At 57.4% G+C, this 14,603-nt stretch overlaps 2 protein-coding genes across 2 annotated transcripts; one reads left to right on the top strand and one right to left on the bottom strand.

Annotated features, from left to right (window-relative positions):
* Positions 1-2,529: 2,529 nt before the first annotated feature.
* J3D65DRAFT_248171 (uncharacterized protein) lies at positions 2,530-3,684 on the top strand. Its single transcript, XM_066794783.1, has one exon. It carries the CDS (start codon positions 2,698-2,700, stop codon positions 3,550-3,552), a length of 855 nt encoding a protein of 284 aa, XP_066657615.1. The 5' UTR covers positions 2,530-2,697; the 3' UTR covers positions 3,553-3,684.
* A 1,524-nt stretch (positions 3,685-5,208) lies between these two features.
* Positions 5,209-8,642, bottom strand: J3D65DRAFT_616132 (CP2 transcription factor family protein-like protein). Its single transcript, XM_066799415.1, has 5 exons — positions 8,457-8,642; positions 8,179-8,310; positions 7,433-8,020; positions 6,081-7,384; positions 5,209-6,024 (listed from the first exon to the last, which is right to left on the bottom strand). The coding sequence occupies exons 1-5, from the start codon at positions 8,468-8,470 to the stop codon at positions 5,648-5,650; spliced, it is 2,415 nt and encodes an 804-aa protein (XP_066657614.1). The 5' UTR covers positions 8,471-8,642; the 3' UTR covers positions 5,209-5,647.
* Positions 8,643-14,603: the final 5,961 nt, after the last annotated feature.

Below are 14,603 nucleotides of genomic sequence, written 5' to 3'. Positions count from 1 at the left end.
CTGACAAGGGGTTCGCTTTCAACATGGCGTTTGCAGCAAAAGCGGATGTCGACAGTGCGTTTGCCCAACCTAGAGATGCTGCGGTGATAGCATTCGCGTGGCAACGACTTAGGCACGGAGTGAGTCACTGGCTTACCTACAAACTGCGCACAAATTGGGTGGGCAGGTTACTTTCCATCATGTAGAGCGATGGCAAGCCCGCAGACACACTCTGCCACCGCGCCGTGACGAGGCCTTCATTTGTGAATGCGTGCCGCAGTGACACCGTCAGCGCTCGTTTCGAAAGTTAGAAGCGGCAGCATCAATGATGGCGGACTGTTGGCACACACACATGCTATATGCCACACAGCAGCACCATTGCCACAAAAACATCACCTCCTTCCTGGAATTGGTCGGGGTGGCGTGAAGGATGCTCATGATGCTGACCGACGACGGCCTCCTGGCGGGATGGCTGGCTCCTCCCTCGCACCACACACTAGACCCGCGCGGGAGACGGACGGGCCTTGGTCGGGCTAGGTGAGGTTGTGAGTGAGATGATGGGCTGCGCCGACTTGAAGCTGTTGAGAATCTGCGAAGAAAGTTATGCTCATGGTGGACAGTGCCGTTGCCTGATAGAGCATGACAGACAGACCATGAGCGAGCACCACAAGATGGATCAAGACAGAGCGCGCGTCCAGACGCCCCAACGTCGATGGTCCTTTCCATCCACGAGGCGCTGCCACCATGCTGCAGCAGCTGCCTCCCCGTGCCGTGCGCGCGCGCGCGTCTTGCCTCGGCTGTCACGAGCGACGGACGAAGTGTGGAAAAGGCTGGGGATCCGTCGTGTGCCCGTGGATCTGTTGTTGTTTTTCCCCCCTACCATCCACTAGTCAGTCTCGCCCGACGTCTTCCGCCGTCGTCTTGTCATCAAGCCCAAACAAAACGGCCGCCGGCCTGCACTAAAAGCGGCTGTGGCTGTGGCTTCTCCCGGGACCGCTTGCTGACCTAGCCAGCATACCTACAGCAGTACTAGGAAGGAAAGCCCAGCCACACCTTATGCTTCCCCTCCACATCCATCCATCCATCCATCCCACATTTGTTGGTCTAGCCCAGCTGAGCCTAGCCCGTCCAAAATGGGCTGAAGGCTAGTTGCTGACTTTTTGTACTCCACTCGACGTTCGATGATGGAGAAGGTGGTGGTGGTGGTGGTGGTGGTCAGACGAGGCCGCTTGGCTACCTACCTTGACTATCTCTGTGGCTCCTTGGGCTGTGCTGTGCTGTGCTGTGGTGGTGTCGTGGCCCGTGTTCATGCGTCGCGTTTCGAGCGTTGCGTGCAGCGGCTGCCCCTCTCCCCGCTCTCGTTCTTTCCCTCGTCATCCAGTCCCTTGACCCTGTGGCTCTTCTGATCCGTTACAATCCAGTCTAGGCTCATTCGGTATGTACCTAGGTAGGAGAGATGCCGAAGGCGTCATGTCTCCACATAGCTTAGATCCAATTGGCGTGGACGAATTGAGGGAACGGGACAACAAAAGGGCAAAAAGGAGAAGGGAAAGACAAGACGCAGCCAAGTTAGCTAGCAGCAACTCAGCAGCAGTAGTTAGTGGCGTGCTCATCCGGCATCATCTGCCAACAACCCAACGGCGGAGCACCAACAATGGCGAAAAAAAAAAAAAAAAAAGAAAACGAAAACGCCACAAATCGAAAAGCTGCTCCAACGGCGAGGTTGGTACCACGAGCGAAAAGATTGGGATATGCAGCCACCACAGCCACCACAGCCACCAGCCACGCAGCGACAGCCCACCAACCCCTTGGCCAATCAACGGGACCAGAACGCGGGGGCCTAGTCCTAGCACTAGCTTCTGGAGTCAGGTAGCTCCTGGCTCGTCCATCCCACTTGCTTGATTTGGCAGGTGGAGATGGGGATTTGGAGGTGGTGATGTGCGGTCGATGTGGCGACGAGTGTGGCGATGATGTGGCGACGGCACAACACTGCGCGCGCACCGCATCTGTGGCGGCGGACTCGACCCGACTCGACATGGTGATGATGTGTTGAGACGTCGCTTATGTGGCGGGTGTGTATGTGGATAGGGCGTGGCAGTGAGCAAGCAAGCAAGCAAGCCATTGATCCGGATACCCGCCCGTGGCAGACTCACAAGTGATCGGCCAGCCTATCAATGGATGTCATGGACTGGTCGTTTGTGTGGGCTGTGGCACAGCAGCCAAAGAAAGTTTGAGAATAATGGTGGGGAAGAGGGTCAGCCAGCAGCCTACCAGCCCAGCCCACTCACTCAACCGACTGCCTGGCAATCACATCATCGTCCTCGTTGTCGTCGAGATGCATGTCCCCGCTGCCCCAAGCTTCCTTCCGGCTTGGGTAAGTGAGGGGGAAAAGCGATCAAGGTCGTCAGCACTACCAAGTCAATCAGAACAGCAAGAACGTCCACAATCAGATGGCACTGGACGAATTGGATGGACAAGAGAGCGCGCGCGACGAGAAAGGACAGCAGAGCAGACGAGGCTGGGCTCGGCGTTTGCCTGATGCGTGAGCAATGGCTGACAGCGTGGATGGATTCGCGACCCCCCTTGTCGCAACCCTTTGACACGCGACGCATTGCACCACAACGGCCCAAAACGGCGTGTCATCGATAACAATGGCCGCGGAAGAAGAGGAAGAGGGGGACAAGAGACGCCACAGTCAGCTGCCTCTTGCGGCAGCGAATGAAGGGGAATGTAGATGTGACAGGGGGGAGGGGGAAGCTCCCGCCACACTTCTTTCGTTCGTCTGGCCGTCCGTCAATCAATCAGCTGCCGCTGACGCACCCGCAACAGCGTCAAGCTCCTTCGGCTGTGCTTTGCAAAGTGCGTCGCACAACCGTTTGGCGGCAGCAGCAGCAGCAGCTCGCCTACGGTAGAGTAGAAAATAATCTATGCCAGACAGCGAGAAGGCTAACGGCGTCCATAAGCGGTAACTTGCTACGTGCTTCGATTCCTTTCTCTCTCTCCACTTGCTGCTGCCGGCGTCGCGTCTGCTGCTGCTGGAGATGGAGCTGGAACTACGTGCATGCATGTATGCATGCAAGCCGGCCCGGTGCCCAGGTGACTGGACTGAGGTGGAGAAGACGGCGCCGTGGGACGGTCAGGTCGAGGGATGGTTGCGCTTATGCGAGTGGTTGGCTGGCCGGCTGGCGAGGGGTCGCTTGTTTGTGCCACCCGACCTCCAACACGCAGGCCCGGCATACAGATACATGTCAGGCGGAAAGGTGGAAGCGAGCGGTTGCGGAAGCGGTCGCGAGAGAAGCCAAGGACAAGGAAGCGCGGCGATGCGCCACACCTCTCACACCACGCAGCCCTCAGCTTTCCGCTTTCGTTTCCTCTTTCTTGATGAGGCGGAGGAGCATGCAGGCTCGGCGCATGTACATGGATTGTGGCCAACGACGTTTGACGACGAGAGATCGAGACGTGCAAAAGAAATCGACGGCGCAGAGGAATCCCAATCAGCCGCGCACTCCTCCGAGCCACGAGAGCGCCGGTGCCAGGTCCAGCTTCATCTCATCGCAATCGCGAAGAAACTGAGCGGCACCACTGCGGTCCGCGGAAGAAGGATCGTGATTGAAGCAATACCGCCGCACCGCCCCAAGGCTAGTTAGACGTGGGGACCTGGTCTAGACTCTGCTGGACTCGTTGGCAGTTTGGCGAACAAACACGACGACGCGATCGCGATTTCATTGGAAGACGCGCAAAAGTGAGAGCGAGTTTCCGTCACAGGAGATGAGCCGGCCGCTAGAACCGGTCGTGTTGGCGCGATTGGGCTTGGTTGCGCTCCCATGTCCGGGGCGGTTAGTATGCGTAGTTGCACGGCCACACGTCTCCTTCACCCTCTCTCGCTCGCTCCACACACAGCCAACCATTTGGGATGCTGGCGGTGGTGGCGGATTTCGCCCGCCCGCCGGCGCAAATCGGAACGCGGTGCGGTCGCCGTCGGGAAGGACACGGAGCCCACTTTTTCGCTTGCACGTTGTTGATGCGAAGGAAAGATGATCTCACGGACGCGGTGAAGAGAGCGGGTGAGCGAAGGATGATGAGCGATGGGCGGTGGTCGGTGCAGCCGGTCAACGGTTGGGCGGGGGGGAGGTGATGCAATGATCGCAAAGGGGCCGGACGGACACGTCGTCGGTCGGTCAGCCGAATCAATGCAAAGACAGGAAGAGCCCTTGGTTCATCAGTCTGTCGTTCTGGGAGATGAATGTCTGGCAGCTGGCACATGAAACGCCGAGGGAACAGGTCGTCAGCGGCGCGCAGGCAGGTAGTTTCCAGTTCCAAGGCCAGGAGAATGTCCGGGAGAAACAGTACTGCGAGTGCGGTGCGGGCACCCAAGAGTGGTGGTGATGGTGATGGCGATGGTGAAGGTGTGGTGGATTGCCGGAGGGCCTGGAGGAATTGGATCGACGGCCGGCCGTCTGGGTGGGAGCAGCAGAGTGGTCGATGCGGGCTTGAGGTGCGGTCGTCGGCCAGGTGAGGGCCAGGTCGTGCAGCGCAGGGGTCAGCAGGCAATCTCTGCCAGTCTCAGCTTCTGTTCTCATTTTTCTGCGTCTCGTCTCGTTTCGTCGACCTCACCGACGGGACCTGACCGGGACGACCTGAGCGCCGGTCACGCGTCGCAAAAGGTTCCATCATGTTCCTCGGGAGGACTTTTGTTGTTCCGCAATTGACGTCACTGCGTGTCCGAAAAAGTTCACGGCACAAAGCCCTCTGGTTTCTCTTACGAGGCAGATCCAGCTCGCCTTCCACTTCTCTTACGTACGTGGGTACAAGCATTACACATGTCAACTTGTATGGGGAGCCGGCGTGTGAGCTGCAGTCAGGTGTGCCATTTCATTTTTCCAATTCCCACCAAGCCTCGGCACCTGGGCCGCAACTGTGCACCGCAGCAAGAGGTGGCAGTGGTTGTGTCGCAAGGGATTCGACGAGACCAAGGAGACGACTATTTGGGGCCAAACAAGTCCAGGCCAAGCAAAAGTGGGTATCTTGAACTCGGGGACAGAAGAAGGTCGGAAGAAACGAAGCTATGCGGAGAAGGAAAAGGGGAAATACACATGTACCAAAAGTTTCCCAATACAACAACGACCGACAAACGACACGCGTTGTGAAAAGATTAAACGCGGTCCATCTCTCCCACCATGCAGATAACAGACAGCTTGACAAATGTCGATTGTGAAGAAAGAAAGTAGGAAAAAAAAAAAAAAAAAAAAGGAAAAAAAAAGGGACAGGCAAGAAGAGAAAAGGCCCCATACAGGTAGGTATATAATAGTTGCACAAATTAAGCCGATGAGAGAAGCTCGTACGTGAGCATGCGCGCGCGCTACCGAGGCTAGCAATGAGCCACAAGCTACAATAATAATAATAGCAACAACAACAACAACAACAACAACAACGAGTGGTCGTTACCAGAACGTACAGGGACAGTCAGGCAGACCAGTGGTGGGGGGTATCGTTGCAAAGAAAACTGCTGTCTCGCCATGGTGCGCACGCGCGTGCAGGGAGGTAGTCAAGGTACCGGAACGCCCCGGCCGCGCCGCTGCAGCACACAGATACAAAACCAAACGTCGTCATGAGTCGTGAGATTGTTCTTTTGTCGTTTCGTCTTTTCGCAAAGGTGCTGTCGCCTTCGCTAGTAGTAGAGTCGCAGTTCGTAGCCCGAAGTCGTGCTCGACTCAATGGCTCCAACGTCACCATCGACTTGAATGTCCGACGGTCCAGAGTCCCATTCGCGTTTCATTGGGGCCTCGGTGTGGAGCTCCTGGAACTCAGCCACCATGTCCTGGCCTTCGGGCATCTCCTGGACCGTCTCGTCATCCAGAAGTATCGGAAAAGGTTTCGTTTCGAGAATGCGGACGGCGCGGATGACGCGGTTGGGGTCGACTTGACACTTGTTGGCGATGGCGTTGACGAGCTCGCGCAGATTCCGCTGCATCAGATAGATGGCGCGGTAGTAGCCGTCCTCGGCGGGCTTACCAAAAGCTCGAGGCTGAACGTAGAGACATGCGACTGCTGCATGTAAGCATGTGATCCTAAACGGCTTGCAAACATTGGTGAGAACTTACCTGGCTTGAGAAGACGTTCGGGAGGAGATTGATACGAATAGTCGACACCGACGGCGTCGATCCACTCATTGAGGGCTTTGTCGCCAGCCTTCCTTTGCACCTTGATAGCAAGGGTGGAGGTGTGGCCCGAAAACGAGTTGAGGTCCCCTGTCGCTGTTTGAGGCATGTTGCGCCAATCGTTGGACGACATGCGCGAAGGTGGCGGAAACGAGTGGAAAGTCGAACCACGGCGTTCTCCCGAGTTGACAGACTGTGTGCTTGGCGTGGGCGAAACAACTGAAGAAGTCCGCGCGCTCTGCCTGTCCCACATTGTCGAATCGCCAGTGTCAACCCTCGTCAGCTCAGGACCGTCTCCTGAAAGGTGGACCGGGTGGAGATCCGGGTCATCCAACTCCTCGCCCTTGAGGTACAAGACGCTGGCGGGCCTGGTCGAAGTAAACATGTCTTGCAGGGTCGCCAACTTGAGGTGCAGGTCCTCCTCCGCCAGCGGTCGAGCTCCGGTCGAGCTGGCCGAGGACATGGACCAAGTGCGTTTGTGCTTAGGCACCTTGCCCGGGCGCTCGATGCTGGTCGATCCCGACTTGATGCCGGCGCTGCTGCGCTTCCGCTTGCCGAAATCCTTCATGCCAGACTCGACCTGAGCAATCTGCTGCTTGAGCTTGTCAATCGTCTTTTTGACGTGCGTGACGTCGTTGGAAAGTTTTCTCTCGGCTCCGTGGTCACGGAAGAGCTTGACCTTGCAGTAGCAGATTTCGGGCTTGGGGGGATCCGGCAGACCAGCTGCCTGGGTGTCGACTTGCTCCGTCTTTGCGCAGAGCCTGACTGGGATGCCCTTGACACCCTTTGAATGGCTAAAGTCGGTTGACAAAAAGTTAAAGCGGACGGCAATGGCGCATTCGGCGGCGCCACTGGCAGCCTGAGTCCAGGTCACGGCGAAACCGTCGAAGGATGCCGATTCGAGCTCTATCCTGGGCCTGGAAGCGCCATCACCTCCTCCGACTTGGGTGGGGTCGACGAACTCGACGGCTTGCAAGCGGCCGCCGCGTTGGTGAGCTTCGTTGGTGCCACGTCCTTCCTTCCAGAGCTGCCAACAGGCTGCTGGTCGTTGGCGTTGCTGCTCGTCTTCAAAAGAGATGCGGACGTAGGTGCGGTACTTGGCCATGCCACCAGCGATGGACTGCACGGGTGCAGTGTCGACAATGGAGACGGAGTAGGCCTGGCCCTTGTTCAGATACGTCACGGGGACCTCATCGGCATGCTTGATCATTGCTGTCGGCGCGTTGAGCGTGACATGCCAGCGAAAGCTGAGTTGTGTCAGTTTTGTCCAGGCCGCCTGGTGGAGAATTGCTTACTTTTCGAGATTTTGTTGTGGCGGCTGCTGTCGCATTTGCTCAGCAAAGGCGGGGTCAAAGGCCGGCACAGGAGAGCGTTCGTGCATGTCGACGTCGACGGGCATGGAATCGATGCCGTCGGCCATGTTGTCCAAGACGGGCTCATTGTGAGCCGGGGGCATGGGCTCAAAGTGAGTTGGTTGATGGGTAAAGTGGTGGGGCGCGAGAGAGGGGGCCTGGGAGATTTGGGGCGGCAGGCCAAAGGGGGCGGGATTGTGGAATTGGAGAGCGGGCGCAATTGCATGCTGGTGGAAGCTGGAGACGACGCCCGAGGTTTGGCCAGGTTGGATGGCACCCTCGGAGGTGGGCATGGACAGTGGAGTGCCCAGGCCCATGCTGAAGCCGGGAGTGTGCAAGTCGCCAGCTTGGCTGTGGTAGAGGGTGTTTGTGCCACCAGGGGTGGGCGTGTAGTATCCTGGGGGTTGGTTTGCGAAATTGGCAAAGGCGAAGCTGTTTGGGTCCATCAGCGAGGGGGTGAAGCGCCACTGGTCGACGGGACCCCTTGGGGTGGGATCCTGGTCCTTGAAGTCGTCCGAGTCGCCAACATGACTAGAGGCGCGATTAGCATACGGATGATTCGAGGAGCGCGAACACAATGTGGCCCGACGACGGCGAAGATCAGGTGGGTGTGGGATGCGCGCGCGCGCGCGCGCGCAGAATGACGTTGGGCGACTGAATCGCGGTGCAAACGAGGGCGATCGACTTACTGGAGAGCGAGATCCAGCGCAGAGGTGGTGTTGTTTTGCGACGGCGACTGGCCTGGGCGAGAGGTGGCAGCAAGGTGAGGGAATGCAGCCTTGAAGCTCGCGAGAAGCTCGTCATTTGGTTTGTTGTTGGCCCTGGGTCGGGAAGAGAGAGACGAGTTAGCGGAAAACAGCAAGGACAAAGGTGAAGGACAAAAAAGTCTTGCCGACGACGCGCAGAAGCAGAGGCGGCGGCAGCAGCAGCAGCAGAGCGACAGGCGAGAGAAGAGGGGGCGGCTCACCGGTTGCGAAACATTTCTTCGTGGGCGCGGGCGGTGCTCGCAGTCAGGAAGAGGTGAACATGCAGGTCGAGGAGGAGTAGTGGGCGGAGAGGTGAAGCAAGGCAAGGTGGGTAGGTAGGCAGGTAGGTAGGTAGGTAGGTGGAGGTAGTAGGTGATGATGTTTCTAGCGCGGCTGGTGCAAGGCTGTGGCGGTGTCGGCGAGGGTTTATGAGGAGCACCACCAGGACTTATGCTTATGGTGCTTGGGCGCTTTGGCCGGTGGTGTGCAGCTCCAGTGCAGTGAGAGAGCAGAGGGGAGGGATGCATGATCCCTGATCCATGTGTGTGCCCAGCGGAGGCTCCAACGGAACAGCCGCCACATGAGCTTCCCTGATCCCTCAATCCCGCCGCTAAGAGCAGAGCCAGAGCCAGAGCCAGAGCCAGAGCCAGAGCCAGAGCCAGAGCCAGAGCCAGAGCCAATGCCAATGCCAATGCACACGCGCCTAGCAAACGACGCGCTCTCTCTGTGCCGCGGCCGGCCGACGCTTTGCGATTCTTTTGTTGTTGTCGACACACAGTGCGGCTGGCGGGCTGGTGGGCCCAGTGACAGTTGCGGAGATGACAATGACGTCGGCAGGCGCGCCATCCCTCATGCCCCATTGCCCCTGCATCGACGGGAGGGGGACTCCGTCAAAACGGCGTCTGTGGTGCTGGCGGACTGTGAGCCTGAGTCTGGGCTGGGCTGGGCTGGGACAACGAGAAGCGACAAGGGACGAGGGAAGAACAACGAAAGAAAAAAAAAAAGGAAAAAGGGAAAAAGGAAAATAAAAAACCAAATTGTGGCTGGTGCTCCCGCGCTGCCGAATCTGAGGCGGCCATGTCAACACCTCACACCTCACACCTCACACCTCACAGGCATCGCATCGCAGTAATGCGCCACGCCCCGTGAGCTGACCCCCGGCCGACCCGACCTGACACCTCAGGGAAACGCCACGATTGAACGGCACTCCACTGGCTCCATGTACATGTAGGTGGAGCTGACGCGTTTGTACTCTGGCCACCGGTAACCGTCGCCCCGTCGCCACATCTCCAAAGAAAGACAGACACTGATGGACACCCTCGGCCTCTGACTCTAGCCCCGTGCCACCACAGACAGCTTTCGTGCTCCCTTCCGGTCCTCCTCCTTGTGGGGGTCCCGTCTTCGTCGACTCTTTGCGGGCGCGATGTAACTTCGCTTGAGCGCACGGCACCTCTCGGCCATGATGCAACTCCCGTCCCTCCGCTGTGTCTGTGCTGTGTGGTCATTGTGGACCTGCGCTGCGCTGCTGCTGCTCGTGCCCACACTGAGGTGCCCAAGCTCCCACGGACGTCGCCAAAGACGCCCACCGCTCCCCCCCAAACAAACCCACCTCACATCCGTCACTCTTTCGCCATTTTCGCCCAAACACCATCCGCCCGCCGCGTAACTACTTCTATCTACACTCGTTCACCATGCCTTCGCCTTCGCCTTCGCCTTGTCCCGGTCCCTGTCCCTGTCCCTGCAATCTCTGTCCGCTAGCCGTTTCCTCTGCCGCCTGCGCAACCATCCTAGGTCTGCTGTACCTATCTTCGCCAACGCCTGCTCTTCCCCTTCGGTTCTGCACCACCACCACCACCACCTTCTCACGTGCCCGCCCTGACACGGACCTGGGCGAGCCTGAGACACTCTCCCTCTCCGACCGACTTCGACAAACATCCGCAATCGATCGATCGCCACCTACTGCATCGCACATTCCCAACCACGCTTTGGTGCAACTCGAGTCCACCAACGCCCCGACCACAGCCACTCGCTCGCTGTCAAATCAAACGCCCTGTTTCAACCCGCCCGCCGCCATCATGCCAACCGTGCTGTCCTTTTTTATTTTTTTATTTTTTTTTATTTTTCCAGAGAGCCCAAGGCACTCCGACAGACCTACAGAAAATTTCCCCATCAATTCAAACCCGTCTCGGCCCTGTCAACGCCATCCCTGCATGCATTCACTCGCGTTTCCCCATGCCACACTGCGCCCGCCGCCTAGACGCACCCCATGCAATTGTCAAATCCGCCACCAGCAAAATTTACTTTTCCCGCCGTTGCTGCTGGCCCATCCTTCTGCTGCTGCTGCTCGCCTGGGCCTGAGAAGCCCTGCGCTCCACCACCACATCCCTGCTGCTCTCGGCCCGCGCAATCTTCTTCTTTTCACCACATCCCACTGCTGCTGCTGCTGTTCCTCTGTTGTGACTGCCGCCGCCAATTGCCCCCGTCGTGCCCGCCTCGTTCTCCTTGACATTGGCCTTTTGCTTCGTCACCGCAGTCACATTGTTGTGACCGCCACTTCCACTCGTCGTCCTAGCCGCCGACCGCGGCGAAATCCTCGCTTTGCTTTTGACCGTGTCAGACGCTGCCACTGCTGCTAGAGGATAGCCTCCCCCGCTAAACGACTTCGACGCAGGACGGGAATCAGCCATTGCCTTTTGCGCCCTCTGGTTGGCGTGCCGGCCCGCTGTCCTCGTTGCTGCCGCGCCGCTGCTGCCGTAGTAGTCGAAACCATCACTACTCCGCCGGAAGGCCGTCCGGTGCGAACTGACACTAGACGAGAGGAGCGGCACCATCTCACTACTCCAACTGCTCTCCGGCCGACGGCCCATCATCGTCGGGCTACCGCTGTCGACTCCCGGCGAGCGGTCCCCTTGGCGCCTGTGTGCCCCAAAACCAACCTCCGGACAGGGACTGGGTATTTTGGTCTTGATCGGCGCCCGCACGCTGTGCCCTTCATCCTTTGCTCCCGTTTCTTCCGAGCTGCTGATGGACAGGTCGCTAGTGACGCTGCCGCGCCTAGTCTGCGACACTTCGCATGTTTGCCTTGGGCGACGCCGACGATCGCCATCATCCTGTGACTCCGTACTCGCCCGCGCCTCACCCTGGACTGTAGCATCATCTCCGGGCGCCCAAGATGGAGGTCGCGTTGCAGTCTTCGCGTTTGGTTTCTCCCCTTCCTCGCTGTCAGGAGCCTTCCTTTCGTTGCTGTCTACCCCGATCCGTTCGTCTGCATTGTCGAAAAAGGCAACGAGCCTAGGGAGTACGCCTTCTGGTTTCAAGCCACGGTGAATGCAAACGGCCGTTGCTATCTCCTTGATCCTTGAAAAGTCGCGTCCTTTTCCTCATTGTCAGTAGTGTCTTCAATATCAATCGTTCAGAGGCAGTTTATCACCTTCCGAATCCAGCCCAGGTTCATTGTCCAACTGTGGCGAATGGGAGCCGAGATGATTTTCAGCTTGTCCCTGAGGTGGAGTGCCCACCGGAATCTCCCGGGGGCCAATGAGTGACAGATGTCTTGAGAGCAAGGCCTCTTTGCTCCAAGGCGAAATGACGGGAATTGGGGCACCTGCTATGATGGTCGTTAGCTGCCAGACCAGTGCCTTCGCTGCTGAGGCGGGGAGAGAGTTCTGCCGTCTTTTTGCTTACCGTCACCTTCGGTTTTGGCACGGGGATGTCTTCCGTCACCCGTCAACTTTTCAAGTCTCTGTCCATCACCAGTGCGCCTTCTGTTACCCCTCCGTCCCAGCACACTGTCCTGTCTCGAAGCCATCAGCCTTGACATGCCATTGTGACCGTTGGCAATGATAAGCTCCAGCCTCTTGATTTCAGCCTTGTACACTGCCATTTCTTCTTGTTCTCTCTTTTCCGTCTCTCGCAGTTTCTCCGTCAGTGCCTCGATTCTCTCTTCCTGCTGTTCTTTCTCCACAGCTGTCTTGCGACACCACTCGACGAGCGCTAGTACACTCTTGTTCATGCCGACGGGTAGGCCCTCGAACGGGTTTTGGCAGAGCGTGTGGTGAATCGCGTCGAGCGCCGCCTCCAAGGCCAAGCCATCACCACTGCCACCGCCAATCGCAGTAGTACCCAGGTCGTCGTCGTCAAAATCCCATGCGTACGCGTCCTCGGGGGTTGGAGCTTTGCTGCTTGGACTGCTCCTCATGCTACTGACCCTGCTAACCGTGTTGATTGGGTTGCCCGAAAAGTACGACGAGATTTTCTTTCGAGGGCCCGCTCCTCCGGTTGCTGCTCGAGCTGACCATAGTCCGGATGTCATAGGGGTGCTGGAGTCGAACGCGGACGTTGTCGACCGCCCGTCGACCGCGTTGCGAAGGGGAAGGTCGGATGGCGTTGGCGGTACCAGGGAGGGCGTACGCGAGCGAGTCGGCTGCATCATTGTCTTGCGCATCCATTGTTGGATGTCGGCCATGGTGTTTGGATCGGCCTTTCGCCGTGGTAGATGGAGAAAAGGTGTTGATGGTGCGCGGGTGGCGTGCTGAAGACTGGTTGTGGAGCACCTCAAGTTGGCAAAGGAAGAAGACAAGGGCACAGAGCGAGTTGAGAGGCAACTGCCTCCGATATCAAGAAGACGTTGCGGGCGGCTACCAGTCCGTGGCGGTCACCGGAGGGAGAATCGATTGTCGACTTTGCGATTGTGCTGGGCTTGTTGTCAAAAAGAGCGAGAGAAGTGGCGGGTTGCAATTCGGAGGAGCGAGCGTTCGTGGGTTCCCGCTGATTGAATGCCCTACTGAGAGCCCCGAAGGCTCGAGGTGAGTGGGTGTGGGTGTGGGTGTTGGCGAAGCAGGTGGAAGATGGAGCGCAGCGCGACTTCCACAAGTGAGTGGTGGCTTCCCTTCTGACAGTCACCCACGGCCAGACTCAGCCGAAATGTCGTACTTGCAGCTTATACTGCCGTGTAGGAGGGAATTTCCGAGAAAGAAAATCCCGGACTCTATTAGGGCAGGTGGGCATCATTCGAATGTCCGACGTTCGTCTCATTCTTCTCCTCAAAGTCTGAAGACTCTGGCCTCCCGTCGTCATGGTCCACTGCAACGAAATGATGCAGTTGGAGGAAAACAGCAAAACTCCAGCGAGGATCGATTCTCAAGCCTCGCATCAAGGTCAAGTAAATGAAGTGCGGGTAGAAAACTGCATGCGACTCAGCTGGTCGCGCAATCAAGCAAAACCACAACCACGGCCCTCTGCTTCAAGATGCAAACACCATCTTGCCCCTTCCACATCATCTACGGGCGTGAATACCGACGAACGGCGCCAGTCCCACTCGCAACGCCATTCGCCTCTTCGTATGTCGAATCACGCAATTTTTGGCCTTCGCGAACCACCATGCCGCATGGCTGGGACTTGCTTCCCCTTCCTCAGTGTCTAACCAATTACTCATGCACTCATTCACCTTGGCAGGACCACATGTAACGCCAGTGTAAAATGAAGCGGATGAGGCAATTCTCTGGACGCGTGAACTGCATGTGTATCGGTTTTGCTGCAAGCCGTAAAGTAGACTTGACCACAAGCGACTGCAGGATCTCCTTCTTCACTTCAACAACAGAGGCGGCACAAGCGGTGATAACGACAGTACGGCCTGAAGCACGAACGTAGCCTTGCGTGAGTAACAGAGAAGCGTATATACGCGAGCAAATGAGCAGCGCTAGTCAGAACACTTCATTACATACTTACGAGTCTCAAAGCTCCGCACTTGAAAATTTCAGGTGATGGAAAAGCAACGGAAAGTACTCGCGGGTACCCCTCCCAGTGGGTAGTACTTATGGGCAGCCTTCATATATGGGGACTGGAGCACCTTACGAGCATGGAAAGCTAGAGAATGACATCGCACCTGAAGAGACCCGGACTGGAGTGAAGACAGTCACCTGGCGCATTCTCGCTCGATGTCGTCACTGACGAGCTCCGCCGTCGCTTCTTCTTGTTTTGAAGTCAGGCCAGCAGGAGTGCATTGGATTGGTGCGCCGGCAGCATCGTTTCTTTTCCTCTGTTCGCAGTACCGTACAATCCTGGTGCAAACCCCTTATGCGCTCGGCGCTATTCCTTGAGTGCGGTTCCTTCTCATTGCGTTATGAATACGTGTATCTAAAGGATGCGCTGTGCTGGAAAGGTCTCATGTGCAGCGACCGATGTTGGAAATGCCATTAGGCGTGAAAGCGAAGGGTATTTTAGATACGTTGTGCTTGTCTCAAAAGGGCATGAATTTGGACGTGCTTGGAGCTAGGTTTCTGTGTGATAATGTATTCAAGCCAGCAGACGTAAGGGCAGCATGTTGATTGTGGCTGTGGTCTGTCGAAAGTGTTTGCTAAGCTGATCCA

Source organism: Phyllosticta citribraziliensis (genome assembly GCF_038025025.1).
Source record: "Phyllosticta citribraziliensis strain CPC 17464 chromosome Unknown J3D65scaffold_3, whole genome shotgun sequence".
NCBI classification, from domain to species: Eukaryota; Fungi; Ascomycota; class Dothideomycetes; order Botryosphaeriales; family Phyllostictaceae; genus Phyllosticta; species Phyllosticta citribraziliensis.
This window is presented reverse-complemented; position numbering and strand designations above follow the sequence as displayed.